Source organism: Leiobunum rupestre, chromosome 8, assembly GCF_980474605.1.
Source record: "Leiobunum rupestre chromosome 8, qqLeiRupe1.1.hap1, whole genome shotgun sequence".
NCBI classification, from domain to species: Eukaryota; Metazoa; Arthropoda; class Arachnida; order Opiliones; family Sclerosomatidae; genus Leiobunum; species Leiobunum rupestre.
In genome coordinates, this window is record NC_143391.1 from 28,246,954 (window position 1) to 28,272,572 (window position 25,619).

The following is a 25,619-nucleotide window of genomic DNA, read 5'->3' on the forward strand; positions in this document are numbered from 1 at the left end:
AGGCAGCGGGATTTGTCCAAAACATTCCCTTCAGACTCGACAAATTTGGCCAACAAACGAGCCGGGGCGTTATAGTTTTAAAAGTGCCGGCCGCTTCTTTTATAGGGAACTTTAAATAGTTCGTTTTCCAAAAGGTCTCGTCTTTCAAATTGAACGGAGAGGAAATCCCGGGAAAGGGGCCCCGGTTGCCATGGCAACGACGGAGTCTCTCTCTCTCTTCGTAAGAGGGGTTCACGCTCGCGGTGGTTGCCGCGGTTGACAAGTTTCTGGTGGCCAAAAAAACCGGATTCCCGAGTTTGGATGAAAGATTTTACGCTCTCCCCACACTTCGCTAACGGAGGAATCTACCACATAAAAGACTATTTATTGTCGCCTTCCTGGCTCTTTTTTCAGTCTATGGTATTATATCGTAGGTAGATGGTGATAGGATCTCCACAGAACGACGAAAAATAAAAAAATACACTAACTTTGACCAGTGCTACTTACAATTAGACTAACCGAGGTGGTTATCTCCGATTTGGTTCAAACTCGGGTGGTAAGTAGACCTTCGTGTAACTTGAAAATCCCTAAAAGGGTGGACAAGAATGAGCTTTCGTTTTGCCATGGCAACCAAAAATGTTTTTCGCAACTTAAAAACTTATTTTCTCTATGAAAATTAACATGGGAAAATCGAAGATTTTAAGGGTCCCCCTAACAATATTTTTCAAAAAATTAAAAAAGGTTCATCAATTAGATACATAATTCTGATCATGGCTAAATCTGGTACATTTGGACCAATATACGTCAATTTTGGTTAATATGAGTAAATATACATATATTGGGTAAATACGAGTAATCAGTTTTTAAGTTGTGAAAAACATTTTTGGTTGCAATGGCAAAACTAAAGCCCATTCTTGTCCATCCTTTTAGGGATTTTCAAGTTACACGAAGGTCTACTTACCACCCGAGTTTGAACCAAATCGGAGATAAACACCTCGGGTAGTCTCCTTGTTAGTTCCTCCGTTCCTCACTACGAGGCGTTATTTGTTGGTTTTAACTTCCTTCCCTTCCCAAGGCATACTTTCCCTTCTCCCCTCCCAACTTGTATTTCGCTCGTAACATTCATTAAGAAATAGGTCCGAATGACACACTTTTGGTAATTATGCCACTTTTGATGCCGATATACAATTGAGAAAATATAAATTCCCCGTTGATGAACTCTCTTTTTACTTTTCCCTCCTTGGCTTTATTAAAAACCAATATTAGGTGGTTTCTTTTCGCTTGTTCCGGGATTTCGGAGTAGGGTAAGAAGAGTAAGGTTATGACATTATTTACTCCGATTCTGTGGTGGCGAATGAGTCGGAGTAAAAACGTTTTTCCAAAATGGCTGCCTGTGGCCTTCTTAGCGGATAAATTCTGGCTAGCAGACGACAAAATCCGATTTTACCCCTTTACACCTCCTTTTCAGAAGGAGTAAAAAGAATAGCCCTAATTACACCGCAACAAGCGAATATATTATGGGGCGGAGTAATTCTCATCAACGGAACAGGCGAATAAAACGTTTTATGGTAAAAAGAGTACACTTTTAGTCCGAGAACAGGCGAAAAGAAACCACCTACAGGAAGTTGGAATGTAATAGGGAATAGCGGTTCTAATGGGAACGGAAAATAATAACAACATCATCTTTATTGAGCGTATCTTAGTTACCAATAACAATTTTACACCATTTCGTCACTTTAATTTAATTTAAATTACCAAGAATTTAGTCACAAAATGATAACGCATGGTCGCGAAAACACGCATTGTAAAACATGTTTGTTCATATTTCCCAAAAACCCCTTCCAGGGAGCCCAGCTACAATTTCAATTCCTTATAGGAATTATTTTTCTCGAATTATAGGATTATACTGGACACAAAAATTTACTATATAAGATAATATCATCGTACAAACTTCGTGTAAAAAATACCCTTAAAGGTTTATACAGAGAAACAACGATTTTCGCGACCGAAATGAGTATAGGTGTCGCCAACTTTCAATAGGCCTTTCTATAAAGTAACATCGGCCTTCTTGTTTTGATGTTGCTGCTGCGTCACGGGTGACGTATCGATGACGTTTTACTACAAAAAGGACTGGACATGGTTAATTCGATGAGGCATCATGTTTTTAAGCATAAACTGAACTGGCGAATGAGCTACAAAAAAAAACAAGTTCAGCAAGCGTAGCTTATTTCATGGAAAGGTCTATTATCGATAGTAGTTAGCTACTTAAAATGGCGTAAAATACGTATTTGCGAATTATACAGGGTGTTTCAAAAGGTTATGCAACAAATTTAAGGAGTTGTTGGAGGTGAGTTGAGAAGTATGCCTGTTTTTTTCCCATTTTCCTACGATGAGTTAATAGAGCGTCAGAGAGTTTCAAAGTGTGGCCTACTAGCCCCTGGAAGTAGGCTGCACCAAGCACAAAACCAAGCCCGATTTGCTCATGCTACGGAGGAGAAAAATTCGCGCAAAATTTCTGGATTTTGGAGAGCGAAAAAGGACATTTTCGGACCTAAAATGAGTACACTTAGGCTTGGAAATTTGTTTCGACAATGACATTTTTGGAAAGAGAACTTCCAGGGCTTCAAAACAAGCCCTCATTCGTTCGATTTTATTACTATCGACCAACACTTTACTATTAGTTTGTTCTTTTCACAACAAAGGAAAGCCTAAACTGCCGTCATAGTTCCCCTCCTTGTCTGCTTTTCGGCCTAACCGCGTCACATTGAAACTCGCTTATTAAAAGATAATATAGGATTTTATAGGAATTACTATTACCATATTACCATATGTAACATAATTACTCATAAGTATGCCATAAAGCATTTTCTTTAATGAAACCTTGTTCACGGGATATGACGTAGATTACGTCACTTATAACTCCGTGACGAAATACGCGTCATCAACTTTACTGATGGGAAACGGAAGTTAGGGAGAATTCCTCGCGCGTTTCTGGCTTTGCCCATGTCAAGATTAGCTCGTGCCTCGCGATTACATGATTTCATTTCCATGGTAACCTTTTCAATAGCGCAAGGATTATAAGCATTTTTGCACTTTTGGGTCCGGTCATTGTATGTTCCGTGTGAAACAAAGTCTCATTGAATTTTATTCAATGGAAATGTTATACAGAGGCATACTTATGAGTAATTATGTTACATATGCTATTACTACTAAGCGGGGTAATTGTAAAAAGGACCCGCCAAAGTGTCCGTGGAGACATTCCAAAGACTTGAGATCACGATTTTGTAAAACACAGAGCGGCTTCTAAGTAGCTCTCTCGCCGGAGTACGTAGATAGTTTCGGATTTTGAACTTGACACTTTTGGCTTCGAATGCCGGATTCTTTAGAAATATAAGTTCCTAAAAATGGATGCTCGAGTCAATGACCAAATATTTCGCGAGTTCGCGATGATGGATGGACTTCTCCATCCGCGAGGAATCCCCGGCTCTGTCTCTCTCCTCTTCCGCTTCCCAAAATACTTTTTACTAATCTATTTATAAAAGGGCCGAACTTCAATAGCAAGTGCGCTCCGCCTCGATAATAAATAAAGTAACTATAAACGACATTGTATTTACGTCTTTCTTTTTACATAGATGCGTCCATATTACGGACATAGGACTGGGCTATCTGTCTACTATGGTCAATTTATGCGCTCTGTATTTGAGATGGTGTTCCCAAATACGAGATTTCGGACTTCAGCATCTTTGCAGCATGAGAAGCTTACAAATTCTTTCATTAGCGGGTGAGTAGTCTAGTCACGGCGTAAAATAAATTTGACGTCACAGACCATAGCGCTACGGTGCGAAATTACTTAGTACTTCCAGCAATTACCAGAAGTAAATAAGAATTATCTAAAAAGAAATTTCCATCTTCTATTTACTCAAAAATACGTTTAGGAAGAAAAATACGGTGGAAATACTTCCTAAGACAAACGCATATAGGAAATATGATTTTTTTAAATAAGTGAATATTTTTAGGCTGAGTAATAAACGAGATACATTTTTCGCAAACATTACATTGAAGAGCATTTTTTACTTTTCTGGTTCAGATGGATACTTTTTTCATTAAAGATATTATATACTTCTGATAATATAAAACTAAAGAGAGCCCGTATTGATTTAATCAACCCCTACTAGCGGACATACTCTTGTCCACCCACTTTAATAATTGCTGGATGCACATAGTTGCTAATATCTCTGTCATTGACGTCATGTTCCCTCGAACGTACATAACGTAATATATTTAATTCATTTCAGGGTGTCCCTTGCTAACTTGCAGTAGTCTTTCATCCCTGATACAATTGCGCCATCTACGAGAGTTGGAGTTAACTAATTGTCCGGGAACTTCTCGCGAGCTCTATGATTATTTACGCGAAAATTTGCCGAACTGTTTAATCATAGAGTAAAAAGTTTGATGAATTTTCTTTTGACCTTCAATACGAGGAATCTGTAAATTTAAACAAATACGACTTGAAACTAGACGCGAGAGAATATAACGACGAACGCGTAAAATATATATATATATATATATATATATACATACATAAAACTAATGAAAAAAAGAAGTTTGGGCCAATATATATAAATTGAATTATGAAGTTACGCAAAGTGAAAGCGGAGTTTTTACACTTTCAAAGACTGATCTCAAATGAACTGTGCAACAGGCATAAGAGAGAAATACGATACAATTTAAATATTATAAAAAGGGAAATAATATATAAAAATAAATACTAAACGGGTTGGGGTAAGAGTCAGCGCTTTGGAAAAATAATAATAATACTATATAGTGCCGCTTAGGAGATATAGCAAAAAACGCACGATCTTGAATAAACAATAAAATAATTCAACACTCATTTAAATTAGGCATTTCGTAACTACCAGCCAGCCAGTACAAATAAAAAAAATTTATCAGCTAGAAAAAACTGTAGACCAATTTGAGAATAGTATTCATAGCCCTTATAGAAAACTCTCATAGTTGCCAATGGAAAAATAAAGTTTAGTATTAACGAGACTGGTACCTATACAATGTAGATTTTTATAGTTTTTGACTAGAGCTATAAATAAGATGTATATTTGAATAGTGATAAAAATGGCAAAATCTGGGAAAGCCAAAAGGATTTAAAGTTGAAAAACGCGTAAAATTTCATACGCAACAGTCCAATAATAAAAAAGCGTCTATCTTCCTTCGCGGTTTTTCAAATACCTGATTTCGTAAAAACAAAAACGAATGAAGTGTCCTTTTTCCCATAATTTTGCCCCGCAAATAATGATAGCACTTTCCATAAAACTACTCGAAAGCTTCTTTGCTCATTTGTACAGAAAATAAATATACAAAAAATTATGGCTTTAAAAAAAAAAGAAGCGAAACTAACATGCGTCCCTAAAAATTTGACAAAAGCTCTTAAAAATAAAATGCAAATAAAGAAACGGAAAATACGAAAAAAGACACTCCATGTATAAAAAATGAAGCTATTTTGTGTCCTGAGAGAAAATGATAAAAGCCGGTAGATTTGATAGAAAATGCAAAACAGGGAATAGTATGTTTAGATCAACAATACGACACTGGCTTTTCATAGCAAAATAGAATTTAGGCTACTTTAAAGGGCTAATAAAACGAGACTTTTGTATAGAAAACGAAAAACGCTCAGATTTTTGCCTTTTTTTTCGACCAAGGCTTAGGTCTATTTTACTTTTATGAAGTTAGACATTATACGGAAACATTGTCTGTGATTGTTATCTATTAGAAACTTTTAAACTTGCATTTGTCCATTTTTGTGGTGTTGCGTCGTTTCATCGCTATCGTTTAAATATAATTTACTAAATTTCTTTAATAATGAATTGTACGTATTCGGTAATCTCACGTTGACTTTCCGAGTTTGGAATTCAGACTTCGCAGCTGTAAAGCAGACGAAAATGCAAACCAGTCACGAAAATGAACTTTACCAGTGACGTCATCTACAAGAAAATTAAAAACAATAAAATGTAATTTTTAATTATTGAATTAATTTTTGTGATGTATTTCGGTGAAATGCCAGTGTCGATTGGATTGAGAGTGTGTTCTAGGCTTTAATAAAAAAAAAGCTTACAATGCCTGTTACAATACAGACAAAATGCTTGGGTTTCTATCTTTCACCAATTATGTCTAAATACAAATTCTGTAATTATTAAAGTGATCAAACCCAAATTAACAATCATTTAGTAAATTTCAACTATTATTTAATATGAACACATCAAATATGTACAAAAATTCCAACATAGACATTACATGTAACCTAATATCCACGCTACATGCAAGAACATCAATATTACAAATTTACAGTTAAAAATAGTACATTCTTTAAGCAGAAAAACAAATACAAATATCACCAAATTTTTTGAGTGTGTCAAAAAACAAGTGCTTAGCGACTTCTGAGGTCCGTAAAAATATATCTAAATTTAAGATTTGCAATTTGCCTTATTTAAAAACATAACACAATTATATTTTCTTTTTAATACTGAGATCAAGTTCAGTAACATTATAATTCCAAATTTAAACAAAATACTGTTTTTCGCAATGCACTTCATATGGTCTTTCAAACAATATTTGTAATACTGACCCAAAATAACCAAAAAAATGGTGCTTCACTAATTCAGTAAAACTTAATTGGCAATATTTCAATTTTGTGAAATAAAAAAGGTCAGGTTATTTTTAAGAGAATCTTTTGCAAAATTGGCACTTCATGGGGAATAAGTTATATTAGTTATTAGGAATAAACCGGAGTTCATGAGTAAGGAGTCAATGTAGGATATAAAATTATTCTCCAAGTTTCATTGTTGAAAGCTGTTTAGCTACGCTGTTCATTTTTTCTTTTTGAAGGGCATGATGTAAAATTCCCACTGTACATTTGGCAGGTCTCCGTTCCTTCCACTGCAACAACATTTGGTAAGCGCATTCCCTAAACCCAGTAGCCTTGTATGTATGCTCAATATTTAACAGAACAGTTTCTTCCAGGCCTAATGTCCGACCTAAAGCTCTCCAGTTTTGGGTGTTCATAAATTCTGAGATTCCCCACATATCCGTGTCTTTCAACTTGCGATTGTTCGCAGGATCATTAGGGTCCAATGTGCTTGATTCTTCAGAGCTCGACATAGTTTCTGATACCTCAGAATTCTTCCTCTTCCTCTTGGCTGCATTTGCCAGGTTTCTCTTGGCTCTTCCACTGGAGCCTCCGCTATTATCATAAGATCTTTTCCGAGAATTTGTACTAACTGATGCTAAAGAATTTTGATACGCATTAGTAACTAATACACTACACTGATTGAAATGTTCCTACCGACAGATACACTATCGGAATCAGAATTATCATCTCTCCATCTCATAGGTTTAAAAATATTAGGCCATCTGCGGGAAGTAGAAGCCCCGCTAGAGCTCCCTGGTGAACTACTGGCGTTAGAGCCATGTATTCTGATCTGTCTACTTACAGCGTACAAAGCCTATTTATTTAAAATTAACTGATAAGTTACGAAAGAAAACTTTCTAAACTTTGAAAAATTACCTGAACAAACTCTTCAGGGGTACCGCCTCTAGATTGATAAAGGTTAACCATAGCTAAGAAAGGATCAGCGGAGTATGTAAGTTTATGGTTGATTTCATTCTTTGTGAAACCAATATGCCTAGCAAACTTTTTCCAGTTATTATCTTCCGTTATTTGAAGAGTTCCTGGTAAAATTAAAGTTGATGAGTTGGCGAAAACATTATAACAAAACTTGGAAATGTACCTGCAAGTTCAGTAATGGCAACAACCGACCAGCGATCAGTGCCTTCCATTGGTACAGGTTCAGTTTCATGCCCAGTCTATACAAAGTATGAAAAAATTAACTTCCCCACAAACTTTTCATTTAAATTCTCAATATTACCTTATGGAGGTTGAATTCAAAAAGAGGTTCATTTTTACCAGATTTAACTCTTCTCTCCACTACCACTTTACCAAATGTACCCCTTTCAACTAACTGTTTATTCTGCTTGAATCTACATTGGAATTTAGAAAATTGCATATATTCGAGTGTTTGTTAATGAGTGTCAATCAATTACCTGCATGCAAACTGCTTTTCAAATTCTCGCCCACGAAAATCTGGCTCTTCTTTTGTCATTTCCACATCCTCTCCAGCTTCAACATCAGCATCAAAAAGCTCGGATTTCAACCGTATGACAATACAACCGGGTCGTACCAATTTTGGTTTTAAACTGCTTCCCACTTTATACTTATAATTTGTAGCTTCAGGTAATTTGTTATCAGATCTGTAGCAGATGACCTCTAAGCCAAACCTTTGAGTATCTTTATTCTCTTCCATCCATGCTTGACACATCATGGAAAATGATATATAAGGGTAGAAAAAGGCTAATCCAAGTTTTGCTTCGTAAAGTGACGAGCTTAAAATGTCCCAAATGGATTTGAAAAAACTGAAGTGGCTGACAGGAAAAGTTACAGTGAAGAGTCCGCTATTATCTTGTTCAATTAAATGCTCCACATCTAATCTTTCCCAGACTAAAGGTTCATTTTCCAACGTTGAGCTTTGCCACACAGAAATATTAGAAGATCTTCCAAATAAATCTTGGATCTCTTTATAATGAGGGATGGGCAATTTAACTGTTACTGGTTGACTGCCATGTTTGAAACAACACCCGTGAGGACCAACCATGATCACTGGTGATGCCATAGCCATAACAACGTCCTGGTTCAACGAGTGACCAGGATCCCAGTCATATAAAACCCTGACAACAGCAGTAACATCACTCACAAGAGCTTGAGGTGGGAAATTTACTTCAACACCTGGTACCTCGGGTAATCTAAGCGAACCACCTGCAACAGAGTCAATTTTCCTACTAAACTCTGGAAATGGCCTCTCAACTACCACCGTGAACAGGCTAAAATGATGAGCTTTTATGACAATTCGTCCATTTTTGAACGTGTAGTTTTCTCGTGGCAATTCTTCCCATTTCGGAGGAATTTCTTTCGGTGTGTTACTGCATAAACATATTATTTTGTCCTCGTCCTGCACTTTTTCAGTGAGAGGTAAATAAATAAGAGCTGGTTTGTCCAAATAGAAACGTGACCCATGAGGCCCAATGGACACAATGTAGCTGACATAAACCATTCTGGAATCAACAGATGGTAAGAAAGCCGGGTCTTCAATGAACTCCAAATAGAAATCATCACGACTGACCCCTGATAAGTTTTCTTCAGGTATAATAACAGTAACATTTCGACACTGAAGTGTTCTTGTTCTTCTGGTGTTTATTTCCCCTTTTTTATTATCAACTTCATCATTTTCGAAGTCACTGGTGTCTTTGTCACTAGGGTATAATATACATTCGGAGCTTCCCAAAGAGCTATTATAGACACTGTTTTCCGATAAAGATGATAAAGATGAGCACGAACTGTAGTCACTGGTGATTATGTTCGATTCTCCAAGCACTTGCCTTAGGGAGAGTTTAGGAAGATTCCCATAGTCACTAACCAAGGACGAGGATGTTTTTTTCCACGAAAAGCTACCTTTCTGCTTGCACTTTCTGGGTTTTCTTGAGCAACTCATGGTTACATTGACAAGTTGTCAAAAATAAATTAACTTACATTTTACAATTTTTATAATTATCTGTAAGAAAATAAAATTATGTAAATATACGAAAACCGGAAAATAACCCTCCCTTCCCCCATGGCACAAACGCGACGCAAGGAAAAATGGGAGGTCATTTAAAAAAAAATTGACAAGTAAGCCTTGGACTTAAAATCAGTTCTATAATAATTCGCAATACGTATAATTCTTTTCGAATAGGAAAAAATACTTTACTTACTAAATTTTGAGGCTGTCACTCACTACCCCGACATGTCATTACATAATAATACATACGAAAATACATTTTTTAAGGAAAAACATTTTAGGTCATAATAAGTGTTACAAAGCCCTGTTAAGCTGTTACCGAATTATTTTGTACGCGCCAGCGTTGCCAGATCGAAAATCTGAAATTATCGTATCTAGGCCAAAAAATTATCGATTTTCCTGATAATTATCGTACATTACTTTTTGGCGATAAATTTTAATTCATACATAAATGCGTTGAATTTAGATGATTTTTTAATGCACTACAGGAGTTTTATTTCAGGGAAATAAACAAAATGTCTATTATCATTATTAACTGAACTTAATATGTTTAAAAATGTTTTAAATGTTGAGGTAATAGCTAGGAGTAATAAACTCACACTCTGGACTACGCGTACAGAAAATGTATATAATTCATTTTTAAGTAGAAAAGTTATAAAAATTAATAATAAAATAAAAATCGTTCGTAGGTTTTTAAAAAAATCTAAAGATTATCGTACATTATAGTACGTTGAGGCAGAATTATCGAAATAATGGTACGATATCGTACGCCATGAAAATTGTAGTACGCTCTTAAAATTTTGATTAAATTATCGCACTGTGCGATAATTATCGTACGTCTGGCAACGCTGGTACGCGCACAGACGCGTGGTGCGAGGGCGGAGCTTCAAAAAGCGGGAAAGCGTCGCTTTTCCGCCCAACGAGCATCATCCCCAAATTGACATACGTTTAACAGGTTTTTTACGGTAAAAAACCTTTAAATCCGAATGGAAATTGGCACTCAATAACGCTGGGACTCAATTGAAATAAAATGGATTACAAAAATAGCTATTGAAATTAGAAAATTAACACAATTTTTGTTCGATTATGACTCATATCAAGGTCGCACTTCTCCATCATGTCACCCTCCCACCACAACATGCCTTTTAAACAGCTTTGCAAAGAAGCTAGCTGCCCCTTAAATTTCCATTTAATTTTCGCCATGATGCTACCATATGCAAAATATTTTAAACAAGCAAACTTGGTTCTTTATTCAAACCAGTTGAGAACTCAAACATGAAAAAAATTTAAACAAAAATAATTAAACAGTTACAAATTTTAATTACTCGAATAAGAAAACATCTGTAAAGAATGGACAGTTGTTTTCCCATATGCAGGCACAACATTTTTACAATTGTAATGTTTATTTAAAAGCATTAATTTTCATTATAATATTGCCTTTAAATTTGTCATGAGGACTTTCCCAGTGCCTTATTAATTTCTTCTGTTTTAGAAGTCTTTAAGGATTCTCTCACTAAAAATGAAATCAAAATTAAGTCTCGAAATACATCTTTCATTGTATTACAAATTGGTATAATACCTAATTTTTCATCTTCTCGTTTCTTAGCAGCTTCTTCTCTTTGCTTTCTTATCAGAGCAAGTCTAGCTAAATCTTGCCTAGCTTCATCCGTTTTACCAGCAGCGTGAAGTTTTTGATAATTTGCACGAGCTCTCTGTTTTTCTAATTCCTCTCTTTAAGGTGAAATATAAAAATTTGTTGACGACAAAGATAAAGTTTATAACACGGTAATAATACCTTTCTTTACGCGAAAGTGGTTGAGGATTTTTTGCATCATCTAAACTTAAATGTTCAACTTTCTTAGTTTTCTTGACTATTCGATTTGGATTTTCAACTTCTATTAAATGCTGGATTCCCTTCGCTTTAGCCTATTACAAAAGGTTCTCCTATGAAACATTTTTTTAACTACTGAAATAAATTAAATTAGAGCACCTCTTGGTCTTCATCACTGGAAGATTCATCAGATTCCTCTGAACTAGATCCAGATTCCTTTTTCTTTGCTTCTTCCTCATTTTCACTTTCCTCACTTTCATCTCCTCTTTGTTTCTAAACAATGGTCATTTGTCAAATTTACCAACTAATTTCATCAAATTTCACGTAGGCCAAAGCAGAAACGATGGATACCCTCCACTGCCGTTCACGTTCTTCTTTTTCTTTAGTAGCTTCCAACTGTTCTGGACTTGTAAAATGTCGCCTTTGACCTTTGTGACCACTTTTGGACCCTCTTCCACCAGAACCTCGACCTTAAAATGTTTAAATAATTTCAGCAAAATACCAAAATATTTTATGGGCTTAATGCTTATCTGAAGTTATCATAACAAGTGCAGAAACTAAAGAGTCACATATAGGCCTTGGCATATGTTAGGCTTAACAAAAATCGTTCGCTTACCAGGTTTACCTCTGGGCATTCTAAAGGGAAATTATGATATAAAATCAATTTTAATCTTTAATTACAATTCCTATTTCTACTTTTTAAAGCAAAATTGTCTTACACAATTACGTAAATTAACAAGCGAATGTTTAGCTCTTGCCAAATTCCGAAACGCAAGACGAAATGTCAACGACACTTGCGTAACAAGGAACAGCCAACTTCACAATTACGGGATGGAGTTTTTGGATGTATGCCAACTTTTTCGCCAACTTCACCGAAAGGGAGTAATTCTGAAAATCATTTTCTGCTAAACTTGAGGGAAACGTAACGAATTAATTTCTCTAATACATATTAACAATAAAAATTAAAAAGAATGATCATATCTTTATTTTCCTATTCATGATTCAACTGGTATAAAATAATAACTAACACTAAAATATCATAAATACAATAGTTATTTTAAAATTATAAATCATTTGTTTTGGACGGATGAACACATTTTATAAAATATCTTAATTTGATTAAATCATTGTACACTACGATGCTATTGAAATTTTTTTCTTGCAGAAGCTGTGACACTGGTGGTTGGTCTCAGTGCTAAAAGAATAAAAAAATATATGAAGTAAAAATAAAAGTGAAAAGAATAATATTGAAAATACCTTGATCCACTCTTTTATTTCCAACTTTTCCGGACATAATTTCATTAATTGATTGAGCATTATTCCCTTGATACCTTTAATAATAGAAAATTTGCTCAAAATAATTAAATAATCAATAAAATAGTCGCAAGTGGAAATTACCTAAATGCTATATCATCTTCATTCCTATTAGACTGAAAAGAAACTGTGTGACATTGAATTTTCTCCGAGACTTCAGCTTTAGGTAGAACGCCATTATATAATAAAAGATCATCAACCAAAATCTAATTAAAACATTAGATTTTAAAATCACATAATACCAAAAAATACACCGATTTCATTATACCCCAAACTCTTTGACTCCCCTATTGGGACTTTTAACATAATTCCATAACTTTATTCTTGAAATAGCAACTGGGATATCAAACACAACGTAAATGCGATTCAACTGAAATTATAAAAAAAATGCACAATTATACAAATTACAGTGCATATTCAGATTAATGAGATTATCTCTTACAATTCCTGGTAAAATAGGAGCTAGCCACATGTGTTCCGGATCACTTGTATTATTAACACCATCAACTAGTTTGTCAGGGGTCCTAACATCATCCATGACATTGTCTAGAACATTCACACTATCGGGGTAAGCTGCTATATCTGAAATTGTAAAATTAAAATGTTTACCAGCAGAAGTTACATAATAATTACTAGTGAAGCCAAAAATCTAGAATAACCCCCTTTGGCGAAGTATGAAAGCTGAGTTTGACCATGGAGCTACATATCTGTGGGAGATGAGTACTGCTTTTGGATTTTGTCAATTGGAAGGTTTTACATTCAAGTCTCTACTCTGAAAATTATTGAAAATTTTTCATTTTCATTTTTCAAAGGTCTTTAAAACTTTATTTTAGTGATAAAAACATGTTATAATATACATCATCACCACAAATGGGACACCCTAGCTTTGCGCCGCTGTCTTAGCATCTCATTATTGTAAATAGCGTGGTTCATTGCTCCTGTGGTGCCCTCGCCCCCCTCTTGGCAGTCTTGTCCAACTGGTGTCACCCCGCAAGGGGAAAACGGGTCGCCTCTCTGATCTTCCGTGGCTTCAGACTTGCCATCCGCAAACATTCATTTTCCTCCTCCTCCGTACAGGAGTGGAATTCCCTTACGGAGTACCTAAAGGACATTCCCGCCCGTGCTCAGTTCCAGAAGGCCCTTGCTACGTATTTGGACCAGTACGATTAGCGCTACTCTTAGTCTCAACGTGATGGGTTTATAACCCTTTGTCGGGCTTCAATCGAACTAAAGAACTAAAGACATAATTGTTATCATGTTTAAAAGTTATCATTTTAAGTTCTCTAGTTGCAATTTTTCTTTCGATAATAAAAATGTTCAGGCTGCCACCAGGATTTGAACCTGGGCTATTCCATTAGAGAAACGCTTTCGCTACAGCTATAATGAAGAAACAAGAGATGTTGCTACTGCTAAGAAAGTTACAATTTTTAATAAGCCAGCTATACTTTCATACTTCAACCGAAGAGATTTTTCTCGATTTCTGACCAAACGACTCAACTGTTTTCGGTTAATGGTATCTTCTCTCCAATAGCGTCATAAAATTCAATACCATTTAAACCAATGTAATATTGATCACCCCAAGAAGAAAGTAACTGAAATTGAAATATGACTGCCAAACATTAAGATTTCACATAACTTGATTACCGAGGAACTCAAAGTAATATTAATATTCTGAAAAAGGATACAGCCATAAGGCATCAAAGGTGACTCATAATCACCCATGGCAGATGACTCGCTACTTTGATAGCTTCTAAAAATTACGAAATAAGTGAAGAAAGATTGAGAGTTATTATCTATGCATAAAAATAAGCACCTATTTGAGGAATAATCCAAATTGGGAGTGTATATATTTCCCAAAAAGGATGGACTACAGAGTGGAATTTCTTGTACATAATCGAAGAAGCAGCAGCCTGGAGCCCTCCTCAAAATGAAACCGTCAAATGTAGGAATTGGCGAATCATCTAGAGTTACTGACACACATTTGGCCTTTTCATAGAAAAATATATAAATACAATAAAATTAAAGCATTGGACACGCATTCTTACTCCCATAAAACTTTCTTCTTGACTAGAGTTGTAGTTCCAAATCCTGATTGAGCCAATTTGAATAGCCTCTTCGAATGAGATGGTAAATTTTGGTGCTGAATCATGACTAGATAGCCACATGTGCTCCTTCTTCGTTGTTATATTGACCCCGTCAAATAACCTGAAAATCTGAGAGCTGGGATTGGAAGAGGAGCAAACTTGACTAGAATCTATAGGTACTGTTTTCCCATTTTTGTCAACAATTTCAAATCCAGTTAATCCAATGTAATTAGGGTCGCCCCAGTTTTCATAAATATTGACAGTCAAAACTAAAGAGAGAAATCAAAATTGTTTAACAAATATCTCGTTCAAATTTTAAAATATATACTACATTTACCTTTTCCAGTATACTCGGAGAGTCCATTAGGAATGTTTTCTTGAGCAGTTCTCGCCGATGTAAATGGCCTTTGACTAGACTAGGGTACAAAATAGGAGTAAATTAATAGCATAGATATGATCAGAAATATAAATAAGATTAACGTACATCGGAAATACATTGACCCGTACTGGGCCTTTTGAAAATAGGTTGCACAAAATCAAAATGACAAGTGGATGGATCTAACGTATCGTTGAATGATTTGTCATAATGTGATATTGATTCCAAAATATCCCCATTAGTGGTGAATAAAATTGTCTACAAGATTATACAAATTATAAAATCATCTCCAGCAAAAGAGTGCAAATATATAAATACAATACAACTACATACATCACCAAAAGCTTCCGTCCCTCCCTGAATATCGCCACAAGCTCGAGCAATTTCCCCTTTAAATATGGGTTTCCCATCTAACATCAAATCAACTAAACGTACACCTCTGAAGGAATGAATTCTGGATTTATTGTAGTTCTAATAAAACAAAAGGGAAATCTATTTTATAAAAACCAACTAAAAATTTAGGTAAAATTAGGATTATTTGTAGTTTTTTACCCAAACTCTTATCATGGCCACTTTGACCCTTCTAACAAATTGGATAAAGATAATGTGCTTGCTGCCAAGCGTGTATGGTGTTAACCAAAGATGGGCATCATCTTTTGTCCGATAAACACCATCTATTATATTCTCAATTACTCTGGGATCATCTGAATATTCTGGTAAGACATTTATGTTGGAAGGCTCAGCTGAAATCTATTAATAACAAGTTATTTAAAACAAAATCAAATAATATGAAAAGCATAAAGTAAATTACATGTTTTATTTCTACTGGCATTCCATCATCACAGAAAACTTCAATTCCATTTAAACCAACATAATGTTTATCACCCCACGTTGTTAAAATGTTCAAATGTAATGTATCCCCTTCCGGTAGCTCGGGAATTATGAAATCAATATCTTGTCTATAAAAAAATATCGTAAAAAAATATTATCATATCAAACTAGTTAAAAATTAAATGTTTTTACATATTAATATTTTCACAATCTTCTTTCAATAAAAGAGCCTTAGTGTCGTTTCTTCCAGATGTTTTTCTGTCGCTTTTGTTATTTTGAAGATATAAATCTAATATATCGGCTATTAAAAATCGAACACAACACAACTTTAAGCAACATCATTACAAAAATGTTAAATGGCTTTAAAAATCAATAAACATACATTCTAATTTAACAGCTGTAGATAGCCTGCCTTTATGTGTTTTATCAAAATCATTTAGAGAAGTCCAAAAGGCCTCTAATTTGGAGTTAGAAGAAGAGAATTTGGCAGTAGAGCTGTTTGCAAGCTCGTATTTCTTGGTTGTATCATTTTCCATCAATTTGTTAGAGGAGCTTACATTGCTCAGCTGACTTGCAGCTCTTCTCCCATATTTAGCAGAATTATCTTTTCTCTCGAATTTACTCTCAAAGTCCAAAAGAGGAGATTTATCTTGACTAAAAATATTTGTTTAATGTTAGATACTAATCAGAGAATTTGTTATTTCAAATTTTACTTTGATTTATCATCATTTTCAGGTAAAAGGCAGCTTAGGAAACTATCACTACTTTTGCTACTACCAAGTCTTTTTGGAAGACTTGACTGAGAAGTCTTATGAGGTTCTGAAATGTAATTATAATTAGTTCAAGTATAATTTATGAAACATAACTTGATTTCTATCAAACCAATTGAATTTAAGTCAGATTGAAGCCATTCAGGTAAGTTGACACTTGAACGAGAATCTACTTCCCGAAAAGAGGAATCATTGACGAAAGGGGCCTTTGCTTGCGGAGTGGAAAGTGAAGAAGATATTGGTGAGACTTTGGCAGTTGGATTTAATCTCTGTGCAGAGTGCAATGATAACCAGTTGGAGAGCGATACATCTTCAGAATCATTTCCTAGGATGGGAAATAATTTTAGTTATTTCAAAACCACAATTTGATTCAAACTCTTACTGGTATCTGAAACAGGGCGAGATCTACTGCGAGTTGGCGGAAATGAACGCGATTCTATAGTTGGTGATATATTACCATGGATGATATTACTCATTTTGAGTTTTAATGTATTTTACATTATGAGCCAAGGCTTAGAGAAATTATAAATGTTACAATCAGAGCTACAAATAATTATATTCTTGCCATTACCTGTTTGTAAAATTAAACAATTCAATCCGATAAAACCGTTCATAAACCAATTGTTTCATGCTTGGACATTATTCCCGATATCTCATCAAAACTTACTTAACATATTCGCTTCATTGAGCAAAGGGTTCAAAAACAAAAACAACAGAGAAGCAGTCGATCAATAACATCCAATTTTGCGCCATCTGTCAGAAAAAAATAAATTGATTTTACCGGGAAAATGCAACTTTTGAAATGTAAAAAGTCAGGGTCACGGGGATAATGCTTTAATTTAAATAAATTTAAAAACAATTTAAGTATCTCATACGTTCAATAAATGTTTTTTTTAATAAAACATATAGTATTAAGTGTAAGAAATTTTAGATTAAGTTCTCTTCGCCAATAAAATATCTCATAAAAAATGATAGGAGACTGAAAGGCGCGCGATTTAGTGAGAAGGGAAGAGAAGAAGTGTACAAACCACGTTACTGAAAACATAGCTGAAAATAGGCCACCGGAATAAATATACAGGTTGTATATCGGAACACTGCGGTCGCGTCTATGGAGAAAAATAACAAGTTTTCCCTGTTCGTTGTATGTCACTTTCGCTTTAAATAGTTTTCGGTTTCTAGACAAAAACGCTAAACTTCAGACACGAGTGGTTTTCGTAATAAACGCGCTTATTTTGAAAGAAAATGGAACGAAAAATAACAAAGGAGTTTATTATATCCGTGAGAAACTAGAAATAATTCGTGAAAACACGAAAAATGTTCAGTAACATACGCCGCGATGAAGCCCCGAACCTGAGACTGAAGTTTACTCGTAGGATTTGGATTAGTTCCAAAAGTTAGATTGGCGAAGAACGATTAAAAATATAGAAAACGAACTTGAAGATTCATTCGCTTCCATTGACTTTGAACCGGGAGTTCGCGATATGAATGATTAAAAAGAAGAAAAAAGTATATCCGAACTCTCTATGCTAATTTTAACGATAAATAAATAAGGTGGTTTAAAAATGTTCGCTTCTTCAATCGGAATAACAACTTTCCTGTTGTTATTTGTTGCATCGGTCGTGGGTGCTTGGACAATGCCATATCTGACTGTGCCATGCGTATCTTTCCTGATATTTTCAGTTATAGTGTTTGGTGCCATCGTTTTCAGTTTGACTTCAGTGTCTTGTTTAGGTTTGGTTTTGAACGCGGTGATGACATCATCCAACTTAGGCCTGCTTTTAAGTTATATTGCCACCGTATCGGCTATCGGTATTATAACGACGTACTTTATCAGCGTCTCTTGTTTCAGTTTAGTTTTGGACTACGTTAGAGAACCTCTTAGCAGGGGGTCGTTTAATTAAGAAACCTGAGTCCGGCGGCCTTTTATAAGAACCAGTTTTTTTGGTAAGCGGCTAGTGCATAACAAAAAAATAGAAAACCTTGATAAAAATTTGTAAACAAAGTGCCAAAAAAAAAGAAATGTTACAGACAAACAAGATTCCGAATTGTGAACTTTTCTACGAGTATATTTATAATCTAGATTTAACGCTCTTTTATCCATTTTATTAAAACGCGATCGTAATTTATATTCGACGTGACCCACTTCAGGTTTGAACTATTTATTTTTGGAAGTGATAAATTGAAATATGTACCTATGAACTTCCGCATATTCCGACGAATTACGCACGCGCTGCGTAAGAAAAAAAACGGGTAATAGATTTATAAACAGCATTGTTTTATTAAACCATAAAAAAAAAACCTTCCATTTACATGTTCTAAAATTTTCTTCGAATTAAAAACCTTAAAATCAAAAACCAGGAAGATGTAAAAGTGCAAAAATATTAAAGTAAATAAAATTTACATGGATATAATAAAAGTATATTTTCTCCATGATACGTATAAAAAAGTATTTAAAACATTCCCAACTTCAGAGATGTAAAATAATTTTGTGCAGAAACCTGCCTAATAGTAAATAGTACACAAATATAGAAAAACCAAGAGAAAATTGTAGGTTTTATCATTAGTGGTTAACTTACGATTGGAGACGGTTTGTGAAAAATCTAATTTAGAGAAGTGTTATTCTACGAGTACTTTAAACAGCTAGCTGATATTTTAGCATTAGAGATAGTTAAAATATCACCTTTCATAACCATATTAAAACCAAAACTACTTTACACAACAATATCATATTAAAATATCATATGGTTGGGCATTCATGCCTCCCCGTCCCCTCTCAATAATAATAATAAATATCATACACTCCAAATAAGAACATTATTATGAGCTTTCCATTTGGCTCCAAGATTCTTCGGCTAAGGCAAAAAATTGGTTGGCCAAACGCCCTTTCATAGCAGCCATGGCCAATTCACCAGCTTGCGTAAACAAATCACCTAAAATGCATAAAAGCTAAGGTTGTTAATATTAACTAAAATAGTATTTAATAATTAATATTTACCGGAAAGTTGTAGATTAATCTCCAGGTCAAATCCTCCGTTTTTATACATTTCAGCTTGTCTGGCTAAAATATGATAATTGCTTTCACCTAAACTATCATTTCCGTCTCCATTACCGACTGTCTGTGCCATTTTGTACCATTTCATGGCTTCTTTCCAGGATCTTTGCCTTCAAGATTATGAAATACAGTAACGTGTAAAGGTGTATCAAAAAAAGTTAATTACCTAGTTATTCCTAGTCCCTCTCCCGTGTCAAATCGTTTGGCCAACTGAATAATAGATTCTCTGTCACCCAATACAGCTGCTCGGGTGAGGTAGTCAATACCCCTATCCGTATTGACCTCAATTGGCAATTCCATCCCAATTAAGTGATTTCTTTCCAGTCCAAAATGAATCTGATACATCGTAATCAAAGCCTCCAAACAGCCACAATCGGCTGCTTTTAGCAAATGGTAAAAAGCACTCTCAGTGTCGTATTTGAAGTCATTTAAGACAATATCAGTGCTGAAACGACCTTGTTGATAATATGAAACCAAATCTAAATGAATCTGAAATAAAGGTATTTATTAAAAAAGGTAAGAAACAGTTTGGTGTATGATATAGTGTACTTGGCCTAAAATAGGTTGTTGACTCATTTGGCCAGAAGAAATAATGTCGGCGAGCATTTCTTCAGCTTCTAAATAAACACATGACGGTCTGGATTTTCCAACCAATCGTTTCTGGAAAGCGTGTCGGTCTTCCTCCTAGTTATTTATATTTCATTAGTTTAAAAATAAACATGTTCTGTCCATTAATCAATATACCGTATTTTCAAAGCTGCTTTCAGATTCATATCGAATACGAATGTGGGGTTTTGTGAAACAGTTCATGCCAAATTCAACCCCAGAATCGGAGCCGGCAGATCCAGGTTCAAAACTATCGCGGCTATCTTCAGAGTCCTTATATTCATAGTCGTCCATGGAGCCAGCGCTATCTAGGCTGGCCTCAGATCTTCTAAATATCAAATGTCTCGGCACTCCTTCACCTTTGCTTCTAATCTCCGTTTTACAACTTTTCTGAGTTTATTAAAAGAAAAAGAAAGAGTAAAGTACCCTAAACCACAATTTCAACAGATATGTTAGAACGGACCCCTGGTGAATTAAGACTAAATTAAACCCCATTAGAAAACTTGGAGAAAAATTACCAAAAGTTCAGAGACATGATGATTCAAATCCTTTTCAGACTGAGACAAATCAAAGGGAGTCAAGGCGAGTGAGTGACAAATGTGGTTGCAAACATGAGATTTGAAAAAAAGAGCCATTCCCCGAGTACCCAAATTCCCCTCCCCATAGCCTATTCCGCAAGCGGTGTGGATTTGGGGGTCGGTGTAAAGATCTCCCACACCTTGAACATCCACCACTATTAACTCGTGACCAGACTGCTCAAAAGTAAAGTGACTAAAAGCCTATTTCACAAAAATAAGTGTATAATCAATTAAATTTCAATAAGTAGTTTTTTCTTTTAGGGGTCTTACTTGCGGAGTCAAACGAACGTTTTCGCAGCTAATAAAACCAGAGTTGGAATTATATTTGACGTAGTCTCCCTCGATGAAATGTTCCAGGTGGTACAAGGGACTTCCAGTTTGGTTTATCAGTTCCAATACACTGACTTGCACTATGTCAACCTACGGATTATACCTCTTAGATTATGCTGCATCATGGCTAAAAATTATACCTTTTTTGGTGGATTATGCCTGTTATACTCTTCACTCCAAAGTTTGGCTTCCATTTGTAGTTTGACATCTTCTAAATAAACATCTCGTGAAACCGATGCCATGTATCTCTTAGCAACGTAGTTGGATGCATTTTTCCAGTCTTGATTGTGAATGAAATTTGAGAGTTTTTTGCTGAAACAATAAATGTTTAAGTTGATATATTTAAAAATGGAGTTCATTTTGTGGCCTTTTCATACATTCTGAAACACTCTCTCATTGCTCCATGACTAAATGGATCTTTAGACATCTTAACTTTGACCTCATCCTTAACCCAGCTTTGTTTCAATGCGTTATATCGATAGCGAAATGCAGCCTGACATTGTAGTTTTTCTAAATGAAATTCTTCCCAGGGATCTGCCAAATGAAGGGCTTTACTAGCTGCCAATCGCCAATGTTCTCTTGGTGGAAGACGTTGTGTGCCTGGAATTGTGGAAAATTGTTTGTTAATGTTTGGAGCTATATTTTCTGATTTTCTCAGTTACATAATAGAGTAACAACCTGACACACTTATAGGTTTGGATTTTTTCTGATTTAGTTTGTAAGAAAACAGTTGAGGTTTGAACTCTTCGTTAGAATCATCATCATTGTCAGAAATACAATTTCGTCTTACAACATCGTATAAATTTAAAGGGTAAAATTCAAAATCTTCATCATCATCCATAATGGATTACTACAAATGATATGTGTTAAAGAAATGGCGACAAAATAATTTATAGCATTAAAACAACTACTTTTTAATTGTCTCTTTAAAATGGGGTTAGTTTGATAAAGACAAGTGATTTCAAAAGATGGGACGCCTTTATTTCTGCATAAGTTTGATATTTGACTTTTCTCAAAAATATTGGCATTCCCGCCTCCATTTCCAAATTAAGAGGTCTGGTCAGGGACAGTCAGTCAATCAACTGACCTAATTTTCTCTCTTCGCTTTCTATTGAATAAAAACGCAAATTTATAGCGATATTAGTGTATATTTGTTAAATGACAGTTGGTAAATCATTATGTTACACAATTATCAAAAATTAAACTGATAATTTATCAAAAATTAATTTTAAATACGATCCTACGTGAGCTTACCTAGAACAGAACTGCGAGGAATAGTCGAGTAGATTTGGGAAATAATCGATTACCTTCTTGAAACTATTCACGTACGATGTTTTTCTGAATTTTACAATGATTTCGGAAATGAAGTTTATCATTGACGTTTCAAAATTTCTATTTTGTTTACTAAATACTAAATCGGAAAACTACATTTAAACCACTTTACAGAAAGATTATCAAAATAATTAAAATTAATTAATCGAACAAAAGGTTACTCTCTAAGGTCGTTTGAGGGAATAGACTATAGTTCAATCACATGTCACAAAATTAGCTAAAGCAATTTGTAGAAGCTTCTAGCGCTTACAGCGTTATACTAAACTAACTATACACCATTTCTCATTTTCGAGAAGAGCAACTCGGTGAATTTTATTGTCGTGAATCGTGATTATTACGTATAAAAGTGAAAACTTTCAACGTTATTCATTGAAAGGTACTTCTTAAAACCATTTATGTTTAGAAACAGATATAAACGAATGGTGTAACGACTACTGTGAAGATTGAACACTATTTAGTCAAGATTTTATTTTTAACTTAAGCCTTTGCATTGAGAAATGATAGAATCACCCCAAGAATTAGTTAATCCATGCCCTAAGCAAGGGCACAAGGTGAATAAAACGTTCATTTATTTGATATTTTATTACTTTTAGGCAATATAGTACCAAAATGTCTGAAAAAATCACACAGTTGTCCACTGCTCCATTTGATGCAAGATTTCCAAACCAAAATCAAACAAAGTAAATTAAGAAATTTACTAATGTACCAGTGCATATTTTATTGAAACGTTCGATAAATCACTCATTAAAATTTCCAGGAACTGTTATCAGAATTATTTGGATTACCACAGATGCAAGAAAATTAAAGGAGAGGATTACGCTCCCTGCGAGTATTTCCAAAAAGTTTATAAATCACTTTGCCCTAATGCCTGGGTAAAAATCTGACAATCATGAGCAAAATATGTCAAAATGCTATAAAATTAATCTTACTTTTACAACAGATTGAACAGTTTGATGATCAAATGGCTGAAGGGCGATTTCCTGGCAAAATTTAATTTTTTTTCCATAACTTAAAAAATATAAAGTATGTACATTCTACTGTTAAACTTTTGTGATTTAAAATAGTAAATAAAAAATTGAAAAAGGAATTTTGTTGTTATTTAAAATTGTAATCTTTGGATCAAAATTTAATTTAGAATATTATATAAGGGAAGAAGTATTGTAACACAAAACCTAGTTCGACTATGAAATTAGGCAATATTTGTTAACATTAAATTAATGATGTAGAATATTACACCAGGGAAGAATTATGGTAACACCCAACTTAAAATTGTTAGTTAAAATCAGGAAAGTTTTGTTAATATTTTATAATTTGAAGTAGTAAATAAAACAAGATGTACGACGGTCAGAATACACACAATCCTTTTATGTGTTAAGTTTGTTTGAGCTATTCACAGCAACCTGCAACACTGGTATCACAACCAAAATATATCTACGGTCACACTTATATACATATTTCCCTTCCATAAACTGCAACCTTGTACCTCTTCGTGGTGGAAGGGAGTAACAGGTGGAGGGGCAACCCTTCATGCTAGCCAACTAAGGCTCTGCTTCTTCCTTAAGCTAAGGTGTGAGGTATCGTGCTGAGGGCTGAGTGGTACTGGGGAAGCGAAAATACGGTATCGTGAACGATCCCCTCGGGGAACCAGGCGACACCCCGTTGTATTTTAGCTTCCGCCCGGACAGAGGATTAAGGGCGGTGACCTTCTACTTTCCTCTTTTCTCGTGGGATCTTTTATGAATTCCAATAACAAAAAAAAAAACAAACAAAAAACCATCGGGCGAGGGTCTGTCTTTGACAGCACCCTGCTCTAGCCAGGGGAAGGGTGTATCTCAGGATACTACCCTCCCTTCCACAAGTTCAGGTCGTGGGTCTGTCTTGGAAGATACCGAGCCCATGGTGCTAGGGTCTGCCTCCGGTAGTATCCAGCATCAGAAGCCAGAGTCTACCAAAGACAGTACCCCGACGGAGGGAAGCAAGGTAAGTGCTTCAAATGCCCGTACTCGCAAGAGGAACAGGCGTCGTAAGACAAACAAGAAGGAGGTAGACGACTCTTCAAAGGGTAACTCATCTTCAAACAAGAGAACAAGGGAGTCGGACCAAGACTCTCGAAGTTCTCAACAACAGGCTGCCAAAAAGTCCAAGCCACTGACCTTCAGCGAAGCTGTGGGTTCGACGCGGATGGCCATCATAAAAGAAGGCTTTCCCTCGAACAGCTTAACCGAGGCAGAAATGGGCGCCATCCAGCTTGGAGTTCTGGACCACTCTACGGCCTCTCATTGGGTGAAGGTTCAAGGCGAACTGGCGTCAAGCTCGGCCGTAGGCGGCAGCATTCTAGTTACCTATGAGATTTCTATGGGTCCAGTAAACGCGACGAGAGCCGCACCAAGAAAACGACCTTGCACTTCTCGCTTCCTGGAAAATTTATAAGGGGTCACTAAATTTGTAAAATGGAGTGTAGCTACACTCCATGGCTGTAAGGGCCACAAAATTCTTAGGGGCAACAAAATAATTAGCCCACCTGTGAAAAAACCTTAGCGCCGCTACTGACGACTAGAGGACCTAGAGCCTCTGCTCAGCGATTATTCGGAAGGGGATACGCTGACGGAGGACATCAAAAACCTCAGTGTCTCGGACGGTGAAGAGGTCCAAGACATGGTGGCTCAGCCAGATGGAGCAATGGTGGGGGAGACTGGTGGTGCTAACCCAACCAGCGGGAGTGGTGTGGTCTCCACACCCCCCGCTGGGGGGGGGGAGGTGACACCGGTCAACCTCCAATCTAGGCCTGTCGCCATGAGCATTAAAGTGGTGCAGATAAATCTTCATCACTGCAAGGCAGCCTCCGCTGTACTTTGTCGT

General features: G+C 35.5%; 6 protein-coding genes across 9 annotated transcripts in view; 2 read left to right on the forward strand and 4 right to left on the reverse strand.

Moving 5' to 3' along the window:
* Positions 1-6,186, forward strand: part of LOC149933005 (uncharacterized) — a 67,800-nt gene extending 61,614 nt beyond the window's left edge. The window contains exons 4-5 of the mRNA XM_090156392.1: positions 3,612-3,760; positions 4,275-6,186. Coding sequence (XP_090012518.1) covers positions 3,612-3,760; positions 4,275-4,423 — 298 coding nt within the window. The 3' untranslated portion in view covers positions 4,424-6,186. The remainder of the gene's footprint in view (positions 1-3,611; positions 3,761-4,274) is intronic.
* A 91-nt stretch (positions 6,187-6,277) lies between these two features.
* Positions 6,278-9,956, reverse strand: LOC149933006 (uncharacterized). The gene is made up of 7 exons (XM_090156303.1): positions 9,850-9,956; positions 8,089-9,650; positions 7,914-8,025; positions 7,776-7,851; positions 7,553-7,716; positions 7,331-7,490; positions 6,278-7,271 (listed from the first exon to the last, which is right to left on the reverse strand). Exons 2-7 carry the CDS (start codon positions 9,588-9,590, stop codon positions 6,811-6,813), a joined length of 2,475 nt encoding a protein of 824 aa, XP_090012429.1. The 5' UTR covers positions 9,591-9,650; positions 9,850-9,956; the 3' UTR covers positions 6,278-6,810.
* A 997-nt stretch (positions 9,957-10,953) lies between these two features.
* Positions 10,954-12,293, reverse strand: LOC149933007 (28 kDa heat- and acid-stable phosphoprotein-like). Of its 2 annotated transcripts, XM_090155560.1 has the most exons (7): positions 12,207-12,284; positions 12,104-12,123; positions 11,839-11,957; positions 11,647-11,760; positions 11,452-11,582; positions 11,236-11,387; positions 10,954-11,169 (listed from the first exon to the last, which is right to left on the reverse strand). In XM_090155560.1, the coding sequence occupies exons 2-7, from the start codon at positions 12,120-12,122 to the stop codon at positions 11,105-11,107; spliced, it is 600 nt and encodes a 199-aa protein (XP_090011686.1). In that variant the 5' UTR covers position 12,123; positions 12,207-12,284; the 3' UTR covers positions 10,954-11,104. The 2 variants fall into 2 exon arrangements, with proteins under 2 accessions (XP_090011686.1, XP_090011685.1); XM_090155559.1 differs by having other exon boundaries at positions 12,104-12,293.
* Positions 12,294-12,470: 177 nt separating this feature from the next.
* On the reverse strand, positions 12,471-18,318 carry LOC149933008 (katanin-interacting protein-like). Its single transcript, XM_090156888.1, has 21 exons — positions 17,911-18,318; positions 17,434-17,615; positions 17,245-17,374; positions 16,975-17,187; positions 16,806-16,911; positions 16,475-16,746; positions 16,285-16,393; positions 16,073-16,220; positions 15,814-16,011; positions 15,595-15,732; positions 15,370-15,519; positions 15,223-15,301; positions 14,847-15,154; positions 14,615-14,787; positions 14,487-14,551; positions 14,300-14,410; positions 13,244-13,383; positions 13,070-13,171; positions 12,886-13,007; positions 12,745-12,818; positions 12,471-12,682 (listed from the first exon to the last, which is right to left on the reverse strand). The coding sequence occupies exons 3-21, from the start codon at positions 17,336-17,338 to the stop codon at positions 12,630-12,632; spliced, it is 2,655 nt and encodes an 884-aa protein (XP_090013014.1). The 5' UTR covers positions 17,339-17,374; positions 17,434-17,615; positions 17,911-18,318; the 3' UTR covers positions 12,471-12,629.
* Positions 18,319-19,216: 898 nt separating this feature from the next.
* On the reverse strand, positions 19,217-23,487 carry LOC149933009 (eukaryotic elongation factor 2 kinase-like). Of its 3 annotated transcripts, none has more exons than XM_090156891.1 (12): positions 22,683-22,822; positions 22,340-22,536; positions 22,116-22,278; positions 21,806-22,028; positions 21,569-21,740; positions 21,369-21,518; positions 21,039-21,299; positions 20,659-20,910; positions 20,464-20,598; positions 20,081-20,403; positions 19,858-20,024; positions 19,217-19,792 (listed from the first exon to the last, which is right to left on the reverse strand). In XM_090156891.1, exons 3-12 carry the CDS (start codon positions 22,267-22,269, stop codon positions 19,680-19,682), a joined length of 1,950 nt encoding a protein of 649 aa, XP_090013017.1. In that variant the 5' UTR covers positions 22,270-22,278; positions 22,340-22,536; positions 22,683-22,822; the 3' UTR covers positions 19,217-19,679. The 3 variants fall into 3 exon arrangements, with proteins under 3 accessions (XP_090013017.1, XP_090013016.1, XP_090013015.1); XM_090156890.1 differs by lacking the exon at positions 22,683-22,822 and adding an exon at positions 23,467-23,487 and having other exon boundaries at positions 19,218-19,792; positions 22,107-22,278; XM_090156889.1 differs by having other exon boundaries at positions 19,218-19,792; positions 22,107-22,278; positions 22,683-22,821.
* On the forward strand, positions 22,978-23,847 carry COX6B (Cytochrome c oxidase subunit 6B). Its single transcript, XM_090156892.1, has 4 exons — positions 22,978-23,136; positions 23,354-23,440; positions 23,518-23,632; positions 23,701-23,847. Exons 2-4 carry the CDS (start codon positions 23,370-23,372, stop codon positions 23,752-23,754), a joined length of 240 nt encoding a protein of 79 aa, XP_090013018.1. The 5' UTR covers positions 22,978-23,136; positions 23,354-23,369; the 3' UTR covers positions 23,755-23,847.
* Positions 23,848-25,619: the final 1,772 nt, after the last annotated feature.